Source organism: Natator depressus, chromosome 8, assembly GCF_965152275.1.
Source record: "Natator depressus isolate rNatDep1 chromosome 8, rNatDep2.hap1, whole genome shotgun sequence".
Taxonomy (NCBI): Eukaryota; Metazoa; Chordata; order Testudines; family Cheloniidae; genus Natator; species Natator depressus.
In genome coordinates this window covers 7439563-7461503 of record NC_134241.1, presented here as the reverse complement: position 1 = coordinate 7461503, position 21941 = coordinate 7439563, and the positions used below count along the sequence as shown (strand labels likewise).

The 21941-nt window shown below is 43.9% G+C and overlaps 1 protein-coding gene across 2 annotated transcripts in view; it reads right to left on the bottom strand.

Moving 5' to 3' along the window:
• RNF130 (ring finger protein 130) overlaps positions 1 to 15036 on the bottom strand; it is a 90055-nt gene extending 75019 nt beyond the window's left edge. Inside the window, exon 1 of one of the 2 annotated variants that reach the window (XM_074960351.1) lies at positions 14451 to 15036. In XM_074960351.1, the coding sequence (XP_074816452.1) occupies positions 14451 to 14718 (268 nt within the window). In that variant the 5' untranslated portion in view covers positions 14719 to 15036. The remainder of the gene's footprint in view (positions 1 to 14450) is intronic. The other variant, XM_074960350.1, reaches the window with a different exon arrangement.
• Positions 15037 to 21941: the final 6905 nt, after the last annotated feature.

The following is a 21941-nucleotide window of genomic DNA, read 5'->3' as shown; positions in this document are numbered from 1 at the left end:
GCAGAATTTTGAAATATCGTGAGCAGAATTTTTAATTTTTTGGTGCACAATTCCCCCAGGAATAACTCATGCAGGATCTGTTACCAGTACTGGAGCCATGTAAGAGAAAGAAAGAAGAGGATCTCTCTCTCTCACTAGAATTTTCTGACTAAGCTTTATGAAGAGATGGACTACTAGACTTGTTTGAGAGAAAATATTTCCCAAAAATTTTAGTTTTGTTTTAAAGTACTACATTGAAAAAATTAGAATGACTAACTCACATTAAGTGATAAGGTTGTATTTGTTAAACTTCCTAAAGAGCAAAAGGAAACATGGAGTATGCAGTAATGTTTGGTCTCAAATCAGAATGAAAACTGAAATGGACACATACTTAGTCATATTGATATGTTCAAATAAGAGCAAAGGTTAGTACACATTTCCATGATCATCCTCTTCCAGGTGCAGAAAGTTTTAATTGGATGCAGCTTAAAATACATCATCCATTGTAACTACCACAAAAAGTCTTTTTACTGTTAGAAATGCAAATATACTAGTCTAGTAAAGGTATGTTTGTCAGCATGCTTAATAGGTAAGACGACGATTATTTCACAGAGGTCATGGAAGTCACAGAATCCATGACATCCAGAGACCTCTGACATTTTCTGCCCTGGGGCTGGAGTGGTCAGCAGGGAGCCCCGCAGCTCTCAGACGCTGCTGGCAGGCCCCAAGCGGCTCCTAGCAGCAGGGAGACCCAAGAGCTCCCACTCAGCTATGGACACTAGGACTCCCGGCAGCAGCCCAGCCACAACAGGTGGCAAGCCTCCCCTCTGCAGCAGCGCAGCCGTGGCAGACAGCGGGGGTCCCCTGGAGCTCCCAGTCACCACAGGGCTCCCTGCAACAGCCCAGCCGCAGCAGGCGGACCCCTCGTGGCAGCCCAGCTGCAATGGGCAGTGGGGGGACCCCTCACGGCAGCTTAGCTGTGGCAGGGACCCCAGAGCTCTCCGCCGCTGTGGGGGGTGAGGAGACCCCAGAGCTCCCAGCCACTGTGGATGCTGGACCCTACCCCTTCCCCATTTATCAGGGATATTTTTAGTAAAAATCACAGACAGGTCATGGGCAATAAACAAAAATTCACAGAAGCCCATGACCTGTCTCTGATTTTTACTAAAAATATCTGTGACAACATCTGAGCCTTATTATTCATGTATACAATATAGAAATTTCACTTTTCAAAGTAGTTCTCTAATTTAGAGAGTGGTCTGATATCGTTGAGCACTTAAGGCAAAATAAAATAGAAATTAAGAGCTAAAAATGGAGTAACTAGAATAATAAAAGGTCTGGCATTATTGTGGAGTTAAGAAATATCCCAGTTTCAAATAAAAAGGAAATTACGTAGGAGTCTCAGTATGTTTGTATCACTTACGATTTTTAAACAATGTTTAGCTACGATCACTAGCAGTGAAAGGAGACTACATAATTTGCTGTTCATGTACAGAACAAAAAGAGTTCTTGCTAGATTTTTCCCTATTTTCACAATGAATAGGAAATGGGAGGCAGTTGTGTGTTCATTCACAAAAGAGCCAAACTATAAGCAATATCTTTAATTCATCTAAAGGCAGTACTGATGTCAAACAATATTACGTGGACTTGATGCAGTGTCCTTAAGAAATACAGACAGCTCTACTTTTTCCAAAAAGAAAGAGCACGTTGGAAGCAGAAACCCAACTGCATAAACCAGTGCTTCTGGGACAACATTCTAGACTTTGTACTTCAGCAACACAGGAATCTGGAGAAGCAGGGGGAAAAATACAAAAGTTCCCAGAACTGAGAACCTAAGTTATGAAAGCACAACACAATAAACGCAGCAGTCCATGTGAGGGACAACTAAGTACAACAAAAAGCTGTTGCAGCATTTCTTGCTAGAAGCTTGAAATAAACTGTGGTAATTTACAGATTCAGTTAGGTGGCCTTACTACAGAAGAGGCAACAAGGTGACAGAATCTTGATTTGTTTAAACGCTACTTGTGCCCTGGATAATATATACCCTACAAATATTAGGCAAGTATAATCTCTAGCAGAAAATTAATTTTGAAGTCATGAAACCTATAGGTACAAGAATAGCCAAAATACAAAAGAGGTGGACAAAATGTAACATAGCAATCCTATAAGAAGCACTTAATGACCAACAAGAGAAATGACAAGTGGCAAAAATTTAAAAAAATTACACTAAGGTGCACAGACACCTGTAACAGTCAAAATATATTAAGGAATAGTGTTCAAACTAATCATGAGATGGCAGTGTCTAGAAAATTTTAGAAAAGAGTATAATAGAATTTTATTATAGGTATATCCTTGTTTGAGATAGCACTAAATTTAAATCTAAATTTACCATCCTATGTACGTAGCATAAGTTCCATAAAGTCTGTTTTTGCTGACAACTGCACAGTGTACAGGTAACACTAATGGAGAGTCAGTACTTTAGTGGTTTTTGTTTGTTTGTTTTATTATGGTTTTTAATACACTCCAGAGGATCTAACTCTTACAGTGAATCACTCCCCCTTCTTATTGAATTTATAAAATATCTGCTATACACCAGTGCTGAGCATATCAATTAGCACTGTAAGGGACAGATAACTGAACTAAGTCAGCAAGTATAATTGTCAATAGTTGTCCATTATCATCCGTCATCTATGCTCAGTTATTCAGATTCCATTTGGAATGTACAATATTTTTCACAAGCCTAGGACTTGAATATATCAGCTGGATGGTCTCCATGACATAATGAAAACCAATTTAAGAGTAATTTAAATGATTGCTAATACAAATCACTTACATATGAAGAGATCTAATCAGAAGTCATTTATGTCATTTCATTATTGTAGAAAAGTAACAAACAGAAAGCTATTTTTGTACTTTTCACTATAGATGTGAGTGCAATTATGTGGGCTAACTCAAAGTGATAAGTTACCAGCATACAGGTCCATTTTAGGACTGGCACAATCAGTATTTGGCCCATGTCCCCTTCCCTATATTTGCTGGTGTACTGTGAACTTGTTGGGTGATGCAGTTTGGACATCCCTCTCACAGATTACAGCAAAGGCAAGTTAGCAAACCACCATATCTCATAACTAGTGGGATCTAATGTTTAGCAATAAAATGTCTCTCCTTTTCTGTTTCAATTAATCTGCATATAGCAAGTCTATTGACTGAAGTGATAAGTCTTATATAACACTGTATAGGTTTAAATAATTTAAAGATAATTTATAAAAACCTCACACACTTATAAAAAGAAAAAAGAAAAGGAGTACTTGTGGCACCTTAGAGACTAACCAGTTTATTTGAGCATGAGCTTTCGTGAGCTACAGCTCACTTCATCGGATGCATAGCATATCGTGGAAACTGCAGAAGACATTATATACACACAGAGACCATGAAACAAAACTTCCTCCCACCCCACTGTCCTGCTGCTAACAGCTTATCTAAAGTGATCATCAAGGAAGGCCATTTCCAGCACAAATCCAGGTTTTCTCACCCTTCCCCCCCCCCCCCACACACTTATGTTATTTGTATCTGTTAAAGAATGTGATTTGATAGATATCTCCCTCCTCCAAGTTGGATTGGAACTGCAGCAGAAGTTTCTTTCAGATACGTACAAGTCTTATCCTTCAGTTGTGTCCGGTTATTATGAATGGCAGAGACAAAATGATCAGAACCAGTTCAACTACACTATACAACAGTGTAACAGTTGCAGTAAAAATGTCTTCCTTTCCAGACACATCACTTCAGATTCCTCAAAACATTGTTCATGACCCATACACAGATAATTATGACATCATCTTCTGCTATGAAGTGGTTGACACGTCTATGAAGGTCAGATGGGACTTGGGAAAGATTTGAAGTTTATTTGTGAGAAGTTACATCACTTACATGTAGAACAGGTTTCTTACTGTTGTATGGAAGTAGATTCAAGGATTTTTTTTTAAACTTTATGGCAATAGTTAAGACTACTAGTTCTTTATGGAGGAGCACTGTGGTCTAGTGGATAGGGACCTGGACTGGAAGCTTTTTCTCTGGTTCTGCCACTGAAGTGCTATGAGACCCTGAGCAACTCATTTCATCCTCTGAGGCTCTATTCACCCTTTGTCTTGTCTATTTAGATTTTAAGCTCTTTCAGACATATACAGTCTCATGTGTTTCGACAATGCCCAATACAATGGAGTCCCAGTCTCAGCTGGGGTCTCTAGCCACTACCATAATACACATAGTATTAAGGCATAATTAAAAGAACTAGACTAATATAGAAGAACTACTGTTTTAACAAATCAGACAACAGAATACACAACTATGCTGTCTTGAAGGTTTGCCTACAGTCAACCTGTCATTGTTTTTCTTACAACCTGTCTATTCTATTATCTGATCTGTTATGTCTGCCTACTAGTTTTCCTTAGTTTCTTTTGCATCTCTAATGTAATCCCTTTTCAAAGATATCACAGCACATCAGATAACATTACTTGCAGAGTTGAAAGTAAGCTGGTCTGGGTTTCCCGGCTTCCCCAGGCTGGCAATTTAAAGGGCCCAGGGCTCCCTGCAGTGGCCGGAGACCCAGGCCCTTTAAATCGCCTCTCGAACCTGACTGCCAGAGCCCTGGGGTAGAGGTGGCAGGGCTCCTGTGGTGATTTAAAGGGCCCAGGGCTCCAGCCGCCGTGGGGAGCCCTGAGCCCTTTAAAGAGCTGCCTGAGCCCTGCTGCCACTACCCCGGGGCTCCAGCAACCAGGCTTGGGCAGCAATTTAAAGGGCCCGGAGCTCTGGGGGTGATTTAAAGGCCCCGGGGCTCCCAGCCACAGCCCTGGGGCCTTTAAATCTTTAAAGGCCCCGCCTCTTCCGGTTGAGGCCGCGCCCCCACTCAGGACTCCGGCATACAGGTAAGTCCTTTAAATTACTTTCACCCCTGATTACTTGCAACATATGGAGCATACCTGTGGTGCACCAATCCATAACTATACATATGTTGGCTCACATAGCACAAGAGTGGCATTCAGGAATGGAGAGCAAAGAAAATGCAATATTTGTTTTCTTGAATTTAGCAATGATAGTATTACATATTCCCACAACTTCACGACTTATTTCCCCATTCCCAATTACTACTAGCAAGAGAAATTGTGTTAAAAAAAGCTTGTAAGTGTGCATGTTCTGCCCTTTCAATACATGCAACTAAGTTCAAATTTGACCCAAAAATATCAAAGTCCTATAAAACGAGGGAGGGAAATTGTGACAACCTGAAATTCTTTCTTCATGTAATAAGGTCCACAGATTAATGGGCCTTCCACCTACTTACCATTTTGGGTGGGGGGCAGGAAGAGAACCAGATCATCAGTCACTGGCACAAAGGGGTGCATCCCTCTCCATAAACAATTTCCATAGCCAAAAAATGATGATTAAGAAAATTACACTTAATTCAAGAAAGTAACTATGGACACCACTGTCTCCTTATGCAGAACATAATAAAAACAAAACTTCCTTCAACCTAAGGATCAATTCTGATCCAAGTTCACAACAGAAAATACTCTACCCAAGGAATGGCCAGTCTGAACTTACTTGAAAAGTCCTTTTGTTCAAATAGTAAGTACAGATAAGAAATATTCTTTCATTGTCTAAGGTTTGCATCGGTTATAATGGTCTTTTATTAGCAGCGTGAACCCAGAGTTGAAGGCAGATATATTATAATTATGTACACATTTTTACATGCACACACATTTACAGTACAGCTCCTCTCAAAAGGAAGATCAGATGACATTTCGATGTCCTGGTTACAGAACTGGAGAATGCGTGAACAGACAGCTATATGGCCACCATCTTCAAGTTCCCCTTAGCCTTGGCTAATTCTGATGAAATGATGCCTTGATCCTATGACAGAATCACCAGGGCGCAACCTGGGACTGGGGTACCACTGAGCCCTTTGTCTCACCAACCTGGGCTCCCTCTCACATTGTGATGCTGTGACAAGCTGCAAACCACTCCAGGTACTGCACTTACACAGCCATCCACAGGCAGGGACACATCCAGCTGAGTTATCTGAATACTTTCACCAGCCACTCATGAACCAACAATAGAGAGGCTCCAGCCAATTCCCCACAGCTCCCCAGCCTAGGACCTGAGGGTAGTACTGTCCTGCCCTGGTCAGAAGCCTGACCAGTGTAAGTTTATTACCCAGTCCGTCCCTCCTTCAATGTCCAGAGGACATGCACCAGTTTTTGTTCCTGAGCAGATTCATAAGCACTTCAAGCAAAACAGTTTTAGATAAAATATAAAATAGATTTATTAACTACAGAAAGATAGATTTAAAGTGATTATTAGTAATAAGCATGCAGATCAAAGTTGATTACTTAAGAAATAAAAAGTAAATCTGAGTTAAATCCTGTCTTGTTTATAGAAATCAAGCAGTGTCTCACTCTGATAGTATAATTCCTTAATACACAGCCTGGGATTCTCCTTTCTAGCCTGGAACCACCTCCCCAGTTCAGTGTTTGTCCTCCAGACGTATTTCCAAGTGTTGAGTTTTGGGGGGGGGTGGGGGGGAGGAAAGAGAGAGAAAACAAGGCCAAATGATGATGTCACTTCCCCTCCTTTATAGATTCCTCCAGATTACTGGAAAGATCTTTTGCTATGACGTGAGTCAAGCAGTCTCCATTGTCTAGGTGCTTTCTCTGAGAGGTCTCCATTGTATACAATTCCTGGGTTAGTCCTAGTGTGAATGATTCGCCTTAATGGGCCACGATCAGTGTCTGGCTGCGCCATTTCTGTACCTGAAAGGCTGGTTGTGGGGGTTTCCAACGTCACAACATATTTCAGTAACACACACATAGCAAACTTCATGACAGCACATACAATCCGACAGGATATTAAACAGATCAAGACTTAAAATGATACCTCACAAGGCATACTTTGTACAAAAATATATCAATTATATTGACAGTGGTAAATATGGGGGTGCCAGGGTGTCGCTTTCGGGTACAGAGTGTCACAGATCCCTAAACCAGTGCTTGGCCACATCTCAAGGAAGACATCCAATATGACCTATTTCGTGACCAAACACATAGTGAGCATATCAGATTATCCCCTTACAGAGTCAATTCTTCTCACATCAGGCAGCTAGTTCAAGCCTGTCTAGCTTTTGGTGCAAGACTGGCCCTTGTGTCAACAGGCAGGTCACCTTGTAGAAGAAATATGGGTAAACCTACTTGCCATGTCGAATAGTTCTCCTCAACAAGTAGTGGTGGAGGAAGAGGTATGTGTGTTTTCCTTCCAATTCTTTAATCTCTTAACCATTTGAGGAGTGGCTGCTGGCCAAGTTCCTGAACCCTCCTCCTGAAAAGCTAGACACTAGATAGACATTGTGTGGTTGCCTTGGTGTTGTAGGTCTTTGTTCTTCTTTCTAGTGCCAAGCCTGACTGTGGTGGTATTCAGCTTTCCCTTATTATCTATGGTGCATACTGGTAACAGGTTCGCTCTGCCCAAGACACCAAAAGTTGTGTCTTTCTGGAAAGATGAAGACATGGTTATACTCCATTTTGTCTACACAGACTATGGCAAAGATGTGGTCTGTCATTACAAGACTCTATGGAAAATGCACAGAAGGAATCTGTGCTGTGAACCCATACAGGATGGCCCTGACCCCTAGCCAGTTTATGTTGTGCCGCTTCTCTTCCTCGGATCAGGTCTCTGATCTTTGTCTTTCAGTGGGTACTCCACTCTCCTAGACTGGCATTGGTCATTATGACTGCTCAGTCTTCCTCATGTACAAGGAACCCTTTTGTAAGTCTGTCCTTCAAATCACCAGAAGACGAAAATGGTAGCCAGTTTGGGGAAGAGAGATTCATTACTAAACAAGACAGCAGAGTGTATGGAAAAGACGGAACCTCTGAAGAAGCCTCATGTGGACTCAGGCCCATACTGGCATATCTATGCATGACATCATTCTTGAGAGAGAGACAGACTGAGGTCTCTGAAGTTCTAGACTTCTCATGTGAGTGCCCTTAATTTACTTTGCCTCTCCTATGACACTAGCACCTTATACCATAGGTGGTGTCTCAATTTTTAAGTACAATCAATATTTGGCCCTTTAGATGCATCAAGAAGACACAATCCTCCAGAAACCAGGTTGCATGCTGGCTATCCATTGTTGTTTTGTTTGTAAATAGGACCCTCATTCACAAGTTGTCCAGGAAGGGAGAGATAAGGGTCTTTTGCTGTCTGAGGGCTGCTACTAGGAATGTAAGAATTTTTATGAAAGCTATAGAAACTGAACCACCAAGAAAAAAGGATCTGCTTTGAAGAGAAATATGTAGAGTCCTGCTCGGAAACACAAATGTGTATCTGCATTCAATCTGCAAAAATTCTCTGGATGAGGATATCCGTGGATTTGCAGGGCTCTACACTGGGAGCTGGACTGAGACTCCAAGGCACCCTCCGCCTCCAGAGCCCAGTAGGGGAGAGACGTGCTGGCAGCTGTGGGGAGCCGCGGCAGACTCTTCACTTGCCCTGGGCAGGGGGCCCGAGCAGCTCACAGCCCAGTGTCCCTGCCCCGAACCTGGCGTTCCTGCCCTTTAGCACCCCCCCAGGGCAGGTGGAGGGACCCAGACTCCCCCCACAGCTCCCAGTGCAGCTCTCCCCAACCCGGCTCTGGCCGGGGATGGGGGCAGCTCAGAGCTGCCGCCTGGCTACAGTAGGAGTTGGGTGGGCAACTGTGGGGAGCCACGGCGGACCCTTCCACCTGCCCTGGGTGTGGAACCTGAGCAGCTCCTGGCTCCTGTCCCTGCCCATCAGGCCCTCCACCCAGGGCAGGTGGAGGATCCATGTCGCAGTTCCTCACAGCTGCCCGCCCGCTCTTACCATCAGAGCCCCGTGCAGATACAAAATTTGTATCCACGCTGGTAATGCATAAATGGTCCACGGATATTCGCATCTACATCCATGGCTGTGGATACCCGCAGATACCCCACGGATTTGCAGGGCTAGAGAAATATGGATTTGTTAACATGGACAAGATCAAAACAAACTGTGCCACGGGGCCATCAATGCCTAGCAGCTCTTCCAAAAGTTGTCCAACTGAGGATTAGGTAACATTCAAACATGCAGGCTTATGCAGCAAAAATATAAGACTTATACGTTAGAATTTAGATGATAGAATTTCAGCTGGAAGAATTACTGGCAGAAAAGCAGCAGTCACCTTACCACTTACTATTTTAAAGCGGCAGCATCAATTTTGTCATGTGTGATTGTTTTAAAAAACAAGTATCAGAGGGGTAGCCATGTTAGTCTGGATCTGTAAAAGCGGCAAAGAGTCCTGCGTTAGTCTATAAGGTACCACAGGACTCTCTGCTGCTTTTAAAAGCCAGTTGACTGGGTCAGATTATATACAAGTACTGCTTTTTAAAAGACTATCAGAGAGTTTACATAAAAGAGCATTTTAGCTACAAAAGGTAGTATTTTGGATTTAACTAAACTGATTAGAAGAAGTACTTTGAAATGAGAATTAATCTGGTTTCAAAGGACTCATTAGTTCATATGGAAAGAAAGGAAAATCACTGCAGTTTATGCAACTTTTTTGTAATACTTTAAATTTTTCTATTGAACCACCAAGAAAAAAATTATTGCCACTCAACTGTAAACCCCAGTAGTTTTAGTCTAGCTATATCTCCTAATCCCTATTGTCTGACATGATTTAGGCTATATGCATCTATACCCATCTCTGCCACAATCCTTTCTTCACAATGCTCTCCCTGTTCTTGTTTGTTCATTTAGTCACCAGTCACATATTGTCTAAATCTCAAGACTGTGAACAATCTGGGGCAGGCACTGTTTTATTTGTACATTCCAAGTATAGCAGGGCCCAATCAGGCTCCATAGGCGCGGTCGTAATAAAAAAATAATAAAACAGTACTATGCAACAGTATGTGGTTGACTGGGATTTGCAAAAATAGCATATTCATCCCCTAGAAAAGGACATGCCTTACTTTGCTCAATAGTTCCTTTTTCACATAATTAAGGAACAAGCGTTCAGAAAAGTCTCACCCGTCTGCCAGAAAATGGCTGAAAAACAAGAGGTTTCAAGGTGTTCACATGTTAAACCAAGGAAATTGCAGGATGGGAGTACACTATTTCTCACACTGATGCTAAGCATTGCTGGGAAAAACAAGTTACAGTCGCCAAATTCCTACGTTTAAATTCCTTGGTTTATTTTATAAACTTGTTTTAAATCCCTGGATTGCGCACACACACACACGATCATGGGTTAATATTGACCACTACAGGTTCCCAATTCCCAAGATTTTTCACTGTGAAAAAATATATACTCTATAAAATACTTGTTTTTTTAAAAAACCCAACATCTTCCAGAGAAACTTTCAAAGGTAGAGCAAGCAATAAGAATCCACTCTAAACACACTAATGATCACTGGGATCATTACAAAAATCTTTGCAGATATTAGATCTATTAGAAAACTATACTGTCAGTCTTACAGATATTGAAATAAGGAGTCAGTTTTGCTCATTTAAAGTATCAGCATAATCTTTAAAATGTCAAATACCAACTGCACCTATAGTCCTAGAGAAGCTGGTAACAGACCTATAAAAGAATTCTTCCATCATAATTATTCAGTATTGATGTCATAAAGGAATCTGTGGTTTCCCATCAGTACCTATTTTATGATCATCTCTATATTTAGAAGTTGCATATTCTCATGATAAAAATTAAGTACTTGGCTTTGAGTAATTTAAAATAAAAAAATATATAGTTCTTGGGACAATGAGAAAAGGACCCAAAACACATGTAAGTGGAGAACACAAGAGATATTCAGCCTTTATATTAACATTCTTACAAAAGTATACATATATTTATGTTGTATTTCCATTTTAGGGTAACTGTGACATGCCATCCATTCAAGTTACACTAGCAATTTACATTCACAGAATCACTTTTGTGAATTACCATCTAATCAAGTAAAGTTTATTTGGGTGGAATACAGCTTTTAAAACCAGATATCAAATTCACACAAAAGTTTTAACAAAGCAGAGAGAAATCAAGTTGTCTTAATGTGCGTACTAACAGGACAGAGTAATAAACCGGAAGTATTTCAGCTACGTATGTGGACAGAAAAGAAGGGAAAAATGCACAAGTTTAAAAAAATTGCAAAATGATGCAACCACATCTTTAACGTCTGGGAAGACCACCACATAATTGCATGGGACTACAGCATCTTAAAAAATTTGTTTTAATAGCATATAAAAATATTGAGTAAACAAAGAGCCAAGTCATAAAAACTACCATGAGGAGTCCCATTATGGCAGTTAAGTATCTTCAGGATTGGTCCTAATGCCACTATATGTGAAAGAAATTTACTTCTCTATATGCAATGAGACTACAGTGCACTGAAGTAACATTTGCACACAAAGAGAGGCATTTCAGGTCCTCAACACAGGGATGCTCTCAGTATACGCATAAGCAAAGTCATTATGCTGAGCACTCAGGTTCATGAAAATTCCATGTAAGACAGTGACTGAGTGGGCTGCTACCAAGCCCTAACTTCACTATCAGTAAATCTGCATATATAAATATCACAAATATAAGGTCTTTTCTGCTCAGCCTAAGTGACAGGTAAAGAGTTGATGTATAGACAAGATTACAGTCCTAGTTCAGCAAAGGATGCACTATTTATTCTGGTTTAAGAGCTATTATTACCTTCTAAACAAACTCTTGCACGAAGTTAAACAGACAATGATCAAGGTATTAGGGCAACTGCTAGTAGCAGGAAGGCATTAAGGCTCACTTATCAAATACAGCAATACTACCAAGATAAAACAGAACCCTAAAGACTATTTATAAGCGTGCAAATTGGTATGTTAGTTACAGCTTGTGAAATAAATATTTTAATCTTCTCTACTCTAAATGAATAGTGCAATCCTATTATTTTTACCTGTGGAAAATGTGCCTTTGCACAAATAAAGCAAAATATGCAAGGTTTTAACAGAGCAGTGTAAAGCACTTCATAAAAGAGATTAAAGGAACAGTGGAAGACAGTTAGGTCTACCTTTATAGGCTTCTCTTGACAAGCTGAAGGACAGAACTGAGCCTGTTCAGCAACTGATGAAATATCAAACATTAATAATTACAGCATGTCAGAACTGAAATAATTCAGGTCTGCAATTTCATGATTCACCACGCTACCTAGTTGAAATTATTTGTCATGTTATACTTTTAAGGCTGTTTCATGGACATGCTAAGGTTTTATTTAAGCTTTTCTCTTGTTATTCCAGTGAAAATACTATCATCCTTTGACAAATGCTTTCATTAACTCTTTGGAGAGGACTACCAGAAAAGAATGCAAAAAAGATTGCTAAAATAGAATTAAGGATTGTTTCATCAATAATTTTTATTGATAAAAGATGCAGCACTTTGCTGTAAAGGAAATCCAGATGTCAGACTCTTTTATATACTAAAAACAATATATGTTAAAAAGATACAATACCACCTATAAGACATTGTTTTACATCTCCTTCCATTTCACCAAGTTTCAGAGTAACAGCCGTGTTAGTCTGTATTCGCAAAAAGAAAAGGAGTACTTGTGGCACCTTAGAGACTAACCAATTTATTTGAGCATGAGCTTTGAAGTGAGCTGTAGCTCACGAAAGCTCATGCTCAAATAAATTGGATAGTCTCTAAGGTGCCACAAGTACTCCTTTTCATTTCACCAAGATAACTTGACACGAAATTAAGATGCTTTCAGGGCGGGGGGGGAGGGGGGAAGAATGGGAGAGAATAGAGAAGTCAACCACCACTGGAGGGCCTTTATTTGAATTCCAAATCCGTCCCTCCCAAGTGCCCTTCAGGAACAAATCAAATCAATCTATGGTTTTATTTTGACTATGATAAAAAAAAAGCGTTTTTCAGAATGTGGTATTCTAGCATGTTCTAAGTAACACTTCTAAAAACTCTAGTGAAGCTCAGGGCTTCAACTAGACCAGCTAGTACGTGCTAAAATACAACCTGCCTTGACATTACACTAGTCTTTTAAAATATATTAGTTACCACATCCCAAAACACAAAAAAATCTACTCATATTTTAGCCTACTCAAGGCAAATCCTATAAGTGGCCTTCAGCATAAAAACATAACATTGTGACGTTAGGATTTGTGACAGATAATTATGACAATTCAAAAGATTTTTTCATTTCTTTTAAAAATGTATATTTTAGGTTCCGTTCTCCCCCCCCCCCCAAAATACTACATATTAATTTCTGGGTTTACAGTACAAGCACTAGAAGATTATTTTATATTCCTCTCTCTCTAGAAGTTCAGCATCCAGAAAACATGCTAGGAACCAGATATGATCCATCAAATAAGTCCATCACCCAAGAAAGGTAGCAGCCTGCAAACACCCTGTGATACATCATTTAATTCAAGAGATACCATTTAAAAATTTTACTGTTTTGACTTGCTTAAGTATTCCTACTTAATGGCTTTCGTTCCAGCCTTGACAAGGATTAGTATCATTAAAAGAACATGAATAGGTTAATATTCTCTCTAAGAATCTCACATTTTATTTATCAGAATGTAACCAACAAAAAAGTTAAAGCTATTACATTCACATTTTATTTAAAATGCTAATATCACTAGTTACAAAAACAGTGCACACATTAATAAAGGATGAAATCTGGGTAAGGTGTAATTACACAGAGACACATATGTCGTGTATTGCTTGTATCAGATGCAAGCATACTGTGGGTGTCTGAAACACACCAGGATGCAAGCTTGTTGACGTCAACCATCCTGTAACTGCAAATACATTGAAATAAGGTTAAGTGTACAACTGACTATGTTATCAAATGGTTTTATACAGTTAGACACATCAAATTCTCCTGATAAATAACTAGTATGGAAGCTCTGAGATGAAACTGTTTGTAGCAATTTTGACATTGGAGATTTTGCTACATTACTTTGTTTAATGCACTAATACCTAATATCTAACACTGCCATTAATTCAGAAAGAATGCATGAGTCTCGACATGACTTAACACTTGCTGAACCCTGTACAACTGCTCAGTACTAGCGCACACTCAGAAACAGATGATGAATATTCTAGCAAGGGAAAGTCCTCCCTCCTCTTCTTTGCCAGAGCTAACAATGAAAATCTGCAAGCCTTACACACAGATAACTGCTCTGTCAACAAGATACCAGATAGCAAGTGAATGATTTACTCTGCGATCAGATTAGATAGTTTACTAGTCACCACAGCACAAAAAAGCGTCAGCCACGTTTATTTTGTTAGTAGCTGTGCTTATTTTGTGCGCGCTCCCCAACATAATCTTACTCAATAATCAAGCATACATCGAAAACCCAGAAAAAGATCTAGGATACTTTCAAGGTAGAGCCTCTCCGTTCACAAGAAAGGAAAAGTGGTGGTCAACGATATTTACCTCCGTTGATAGGCACTGGTGCCAGAAGCAGGCCTTTGACCTCCACTTTGGGGGAATCCTGCCCGTAGCGTCCACGATCGATCCTTAGTAACGTAGGGCTGACTCGGTCGGGGTTCAATACAGTCACGTTGATGAGGGCTGTGTAATATGCCTGACTGGTATTATCCGCGCTAGCCAGCAAGACACAGCAGTTAACCAGGACCCAGACGGGCAAGGAAGAGAGACGGTTCCAATACTGTGAAGTCCACTTCGCGATCATCATCTTCATCCGAAGTCGAACGAGCCCAGATGCAGCTTTAAAGAGTCTTCCCAGGCCAAGGCGCCGCCTCGAGCGCAGCGCGCGTGGTTATTCCCCCACGCCCAGACAGGCGCCGCGGGCTCACCGCGCCGGCGGAGGCAGGGAAGCCCTCGGGCCCCAGGCAGTCCATCTACGGGCCAGTGGCAGTGCAGGTGGCCCCGGTGAGCTACCGACGAAGGGCCCCGCCCCACCCCCGAACTTGGGCTCACAGCCTCGGGCGGCTCCTGCGCATCCCGCCACGGCCCGGCCCCTGGGGGTCAGCGCAGGGCCGGCGCGGCTCGAGGCAGCCCCCGGCGGAGAGTCCCGCGCTGTGCCCGCGCGGCTCCGGGGAGCGTGCGGCAGCCGGGCTGGGGGGATGCGGCGGCGGCGGCGGCTCGCGGCCCCCCGCTGCGGGTCACCGGGCTGGGCGCGGAGCGGGCGCCGGCCAGCGCGAGGGGCGCCCGCCGGGGCTGCAGGTCTCCTCCCCGCGCGCTCCGGACTCCGTCGGGCGCTCTCAGCCCCTCCCCCCTCGCTTCAGGACGCCCCCCTCAGACTCGCAGCCTCCCCCGCGGGCAAGGATCCGCTCAGTGCCGCGGGGGCTGCCCCCTCCGGCCCGGCCGCTCCCGCTGACGGCTACCGCTCCATGCCCGGCTCCGCAGCTCCCTCCCCGGGCCGGGACTCCGAGAGGCGCCGACCCGACCCGCTCCTCAGGCAAAGCCCGCGCCCGGCGCGCGGACCCCGACAACAGCCAGCTCCTGCTTCCCCGACTGCTGCGCAAGCGCACTACGCCCCGCCCCCGCCCATCGCCATGAGGGGGAGGCGGGGCTCTGGAGAGTCACACCCACGTGGGGGCGTGGTTAACAGGGAGAGAGGGCGGTTCTGCAGGGAGTCACACCCACCGGGGGGCGAGGCTACCTAGAAAGGGGATGGCTATTACACTGAGGGGAGGTGCCTGGAGGTGGGGCAGGGCGGGGCCAGTCAGGAAAAGGGGTGGAGCTAGCAGCAGACTGCTGCACCCCATGCTGGAGGGAGTGGAGGAGCTGGGGAGAAAGGGGTGCCTCCTACGAGAGTCCTCCTAGCTACTTCCTTTGAGGGGTTGCAGTGGCTCCCTCCCAGCTGGGAAGTGCTGGGAGCTGCACCTTCTGATGCCTCGGAGGTGGAGCAGGGGTGGCAAAGCTGAGCAAGACCTAAGGGAGGGAGGTGTAATGGGTCTCTTTGTCAATGGGCCTGGGAGAGAATAGGCCTGGGTAGAGAACTGCTCTTCGCCCATAGAGATAGGTCTCTTCTGGTTGGGACCACATGGGGATAGTCTCTGGACAACAGGATCAGAGCCTGCTCTCCGTTACTTCAGTGACTCACCAGGGTCAGTCAGGGTTCATGGTGTCATATGTATGAGCAGGATCTTGCCCCTCTGTCTCCAAGACTGCCTCCTCTGCCTTAAATGTACTGAAAGGAAAATCAGAAGGACATAACAACATCCTCAGGTTAGACTCTCAAGACTTTGAGCTGAAGCGGCATCTGATCTTTGACAGGCTCAATTTTCTTAACAAAAGGATTTGCAAAACACAACTGCTGACATTCTTCCTCAGAAACCCTGTCAGTGCCTCTAGGACATAAACTAGAATTCAATAGACTATTAAGAGCCCTAAATACAATGGCTGGGCCATTTTAGATACTGTACAGTTAATACAGTGAAGAAATATTTGACTCTACAAACTCAGTTTTCTGATTCAGGGATTTAGACATAAGGACAAATGCTGTGCCTAAAGCGTCTCCCTTATTCTTTTAGCTTTTTTACCTCTAAGATCCAGAGCTCTGCTGAGTACCAAGCCAATCAGTGAGCATGATTAAAAGCACACGTCTAAAATGGAAAAAATGTGTTGTATGCATGGGAGGAAGGAGGGGTGATGTGGGAAAGTAAAAAATAATTTGGCCAATTGAAACTAGAAAGAGAATTTAAGTAAGTTTTTCACTACGGTGTAACAACCTGATTTGGAATTTGGCCAGGATATTTGTCCATTCCAGCATGAGTAGGCTTTTGTTTTCTGTAGTAAAATGAAAAAATTTACAACTACCCAGATGTTACTGAGTTAAATAAATATTAATATTAGATTTCTTCATTTAAATAACATCATAGAAGTTCCAAGGATCTGGGTCTGTGCATGGCCATAGGAATAATCAAAAATAAAGCACCAAAAAAAAAAAAAAAAAAAAACCCTTCCAGGCCTCACATAAGCAAGTATTTGAAACTTATTTATGGGAAGGAAAACTAGTAATCAAGTATTTAAGTCTTCATAGGACCTTTGTTGAGAATACTTTCTGAATTCCTGAGCAAATAATTGTGCTGATGTTCTTTTGCAATATGCACTCCCTGATGACTTTACCAACAGCTGTGGAAGGCCTCAAGATAAGGGTAGTGATTAACCTTAAATATTGTGGTTAAACTGCTCCACTCTATAACTGTTGTGATGCACCTGGTCACAGATGCATGTGAGCTAGCAAAGAGAAAGAACTTTCTGTATTTTCATTTACCTGTAACCAGGCAGTTAAATTCTGTCCTTGGAAATGTCCGTGTAACTTCCAACGAAGAAGTGGGAATCACATGTGTGCCTCTGAGAGCACAAATTGGCCCACGAGGCCCACTAAAGGCATGTAACTTGTGGAGTTGTAAAATCCTCTGAGATGCCGTTTATGAAAAGCTCTGTAGAAATGTCAATACAATGCAGGAAATGTCTTTGAAGCAGCAGTGGAATGTTCTGCTTTCACATCATATTTTTTTCCCCTCTCCTGCTTGGGAAATGCTGGGTGAAGAACCACAATGATTTCACTAATGGCCTCTAAGCATTTTACAAAACCTTTCATCCTGTATACAAGGGGGAGGGACCACAAGGCAAAAGTAATGACAAATGCTTATATTTCAATAATGCCTTCATAGGTAATGTTCCAGAACCCTGTCTCATCACGCTTGGAATACAGATGGTAGTTTAATTTTATGGGCCAGCAGCTCTGTGGTGTTTAAAGCAAACTCAGAGTTAGCACTTTTACTGTTGAAATACTCCTTTTCCCAGAGCAGTCCTCATAAACAGCTGGATTCATCTTGGCACTGGTGCAGGCACCAGCCCCAGGACAGAGGAGAAGCAGTTTCCTTCTCCCCTGTTCAGTGGCAGCAGGGGCTGGGGTGGCCCACAATGCGAGTTTGGGCAGCTTGCCAGGCTGTGCTAATTTGTGTCCCTGCTTCAATGGCCCCTATGCGGCTTTGTAGGGGCACAGAATTTCTGGGGCAAATGCCCTGCCACACACTCCTGCTCCCAGTCTGCTTCCTCCAGTCCATCCCTGCCCCAGAATGCCCCCGAGCCCAAGGGCTCTTGTGAAGGCAGCATGGTGCTGATGGAACTGGCTGTGCTGGAGGCATTCCTAGGTGGTCCCTGACACCTGCTCTGTAGAGCCTTTCTGCCAGCTGGAAGGAGCTGCAAGGCAGGGATGAATAGGGGTAAAGCATGTAATAGCAGGTTTTTGCATTTCTGTAGAGAGCCTGGTCTGGAGGTGTGTGCGCAGCGATGGACCTCAGGAGATGCTAATTTCTCACCCTGGGTCTTGATGTGCGATGTTGGGACATCCACTTCCCTTCTGTATTTCAGTTTCCTCAGCTGTAAAGTGGGGATAATAATAGCAACCTCACAGGGAATGTTGTGAGGATTATTTGGTTAATGTCTGATCCAGCACTTTGAAGGTATAAGTATTAGTTGTTATGACTATGCTTCCATTCTTCCAAGGGTCTCAAAGCACTTCATAAGCATCAATTATTCCTCACAACTCTCCTGGGGATGAAATAAGAATTCTCTCTATTTTACAGCTAGGTAAACCAAGTCACTGGGACATAAGCTGCCCAGGGTCACACAGCAAGTATGAGAGCTGGGAATAGAACACAGGTGTCCTAACTCCCAGTCCCCTGCTCTAACCACACTAGACTATACTGCCTCTAAATTTCACTTGAGAATTCTGCCTTTTCCCTCTGCCCCTCTTCTATGTGTTACTTTTATTTCCATTTAGTACTTCCCAATTCATGAATCTCCTTGTGGGTGCTACATTCCATCATCTCTTCCATGTCTGCTGCATATTGTGGGCCTCATTCTTGAGCACCTTCACCTTGCATCTTATATCGTCAGTAGCACCTGTGCAAAGTAGGTGTACATCACCACCAAATCAGAATGGTAAATCACTTTGCACAGGTGTGAATGACTGCACAAGGGACCACCTTTTCTCTTGTGTTTCAACCCTTTTACACCACTCCAGCGGACCTGGCCACTGGAGAATTTGCCTAGGTAGGGCAAACCTCTAGGTAGCATACAGCTGGCATAATGCCTCTCTGTCACACCCCCTGTAGCCACAAGCATTGAGGGCCTAGTTAGGAAAAATGGGGCATGACCTTAGGGCTCTAGGTAGTCAAATTTAAAGTAGAGCAGTCTTAAGGCATTAATTACAAAGGGGACTGAGCAGGCCCCTGGCCAACCTGAGAAAAAGGGAAAGGTACTTTAAAGCCATACTTGTTCTCTTTCACCCTGTTTTTGTGTCAAGGACAGCACAGCTGCAACGAAGCATTAAACCCAAGAGGCAAGGCAGTTGTGAATTGTACCCCTTCTATGCCTGGAGAGCCAGCACTGATGAGTGTACTTTCCCTCTTACTCCCCACGAGAAGCAGCTACTTGAAGAGCTGCAGAGAGTTTTGCTGAACTGGGCTGTCGCAACATCATCTTTATCTGCTGTCCAGCATCTGAGGGTTTGTCTACGCTGCAGTAAAAGACCTGCGGCATGGCCATGGCTGGTCTGGGTCAGCTGACTCAGGCTCACGGGGCTTGGTTTGTGGGACTAAAAAGTGCAGTGTAGACATTCTGGCTCAGGCTGAAAGGGGTGGGGTCTCAGAGCCTGGGCTCCAGGCTGAGGTAGAACGTCTACATTTCAATTTTTAGCCCCATAGTGCAAGCCAGAACCAATTGACCTGGACTCTCAGAATTTGTGCCTCAGGTTTATTTTTATTTTATTTTATTTTTTTTGCAATGTAGATGTACTCTGAGGGCCTGTTTTTTTCCACAGATTCAGAGATTTTGCAAGCTCACCCTATTGTGGTTAAACAGAGGAGGCTGCCAGGGTTCGGCTGGCATTAAAGGATATGTATTTTCAGGAAACGTTCATACTTTTTCTTAACTGCACAAATTTCCCCAGTGAAAGAGCTGCTGAAAATTTCCGTAAAAGAACATCCTTCCTCTACCCCAGTGCAAGAGGCCTACATTTCGTCCTGGTCTTTACTTTTTATGGTACAAACGTTCTTTGTCAAAAGTTTCCTCCACCTCCACCCTTTTCTCTCTCTGTCTCCTGTGCACCCCTCCACAAAACTGGCTTCCAACCTGCAGTGCCTCACCTGCCCCTGAGCCGTTTCCCATCCTGTAGAGGACACTGTTAGAGCTACAGCACCACCTAGGGGAGTACTGGAGAAGAAAAAAATTCTCACCTACTTCTGAGGGCAGCTAAGTGGAGCTCAGACAACAGGTAGCAGCGCACAGCGGAAAGGGGTATGACAGGGGGTGGGATTCACAGGGAGCAAAAATGGAGCTGGAGGGGTCTTGAGACTCTTGATCATGAGGTCAGGAGAGCTCACCTACAGTAGGGTGTTTCTGACAGGGTGCTTTGGGGCTCGCTTTGACTTTTGCCAGCCAATCTCAGAGCATCACCATATTTGGAGGAGGCCATTCGTACATCCTTCTAGCTCAGCCCAAGGGCGTCGGAGCCTTCCCAAAAGTGGTGCTCCCCCAAAGCCCCAACCCCAGCCAAGCCGTAAGCCAGAGCAGGGCCGGGGAGCCCACCCCCTTCCTGCCTGTTGTGGGGCCAAAAGCAGCTCCCTGCCCACCCCCCCGGAACCCCTGCTCAGGGCAGGTGGAGGGACCCAGGCTCCTCACAGCTGCCTGTGTGGCTCTCCCCGACCCAGCTCCAGCCCGGGGAGGTGCCTCAGAGCCACAGCCTGGCTATAGTAAGAGCTGGGCGGGCAGCTGTGGGGAGCTACAGCACAGACCCTCCACCTGCCCTGGGCGGAGGGCCCTGGGGGCAGGGACACGTGCCGGGGACTGCTCGGGCCCCCCAACCAGGGCAGGTGGAGGGTCCGTGCCACGGCTCCTCACAGCTACCCGGGCTCTCCAGCTGGGCTCCAAGCTGGCCTGGCCGTGGCAAGGAGGAGGGGAAGGGGCGGGGTCCACCCCAGTGAAGGGCGGACAGGACAGGCCCCCCCACTTTTCGGTGCCACTGGCTCAGCAATTCTCAAACTTCATTGCACTGCAACCCCCCTCTGACAACAAAAATTACTCCATGACCCGAGGAAGGGGGACTGAAGCTTGAGCCCTCCCAAGCCCCACCAAGGTATCTGGTCAGTATTTTAAGGGTCTTGCTGAGTGAAGCTCTTAGTTTTCAGGTCACTGGTTCAGATAAACATACTTATCCAAAGCGTATCCGGCTTTATCCAAGGATCTCATGAGAAAAGACTAACTTTCATCCTGGAAATGCCACAAGAACAGCTGTTTCCTGCCTGAAAGGAGGAAATGCAAAGAGACACAAATGTGAAATAATAAAACCAAAACATGTTAATTGATCTGAGTTAGACTGCAAACAAGGTTTGGATTCAACCTTGAGTTTTCTGCGAAGACCACAGTCATGCGACTTAGCAAGGACCAGCATCTCTGTAGCTGCCGAAGCTATGTAACTTCAGAAATGACAGAAAGCAGGTGAAAGTTATGACTTTATTTTATTTCACATTTAGATATTACAACAAAACTCTTAATGACAAAGTTTAACAAGTACTATAGGAGGAGAGGGGGAAAAAAAAGCAGTGTTCTAACTGGTTTAATATATAACTGAACTGTCAGAGACAGGACTCAAATAAAGTGATTTTAAAAAACCCACAAACACTCCTGTGTAACACAGAGAGAGAGAGAGAGAGAGAGACACACACACACACAACATCCACTTACACTCGCACACAAACACACTTATCCATTCACACGCAACCCCTGTTATCCTACTTGCATCAAAGGCCACTTCGCCGAAACGTTCAATGCTGCTGTGGTAACAACTGGTACCAGCTTAACATATTGGCATGTAAAGGAAGCATTACTTGATTCACATGTATGCCAATGATTTTGATTGGGGGTGTGCATATGTATGAGCAAGTA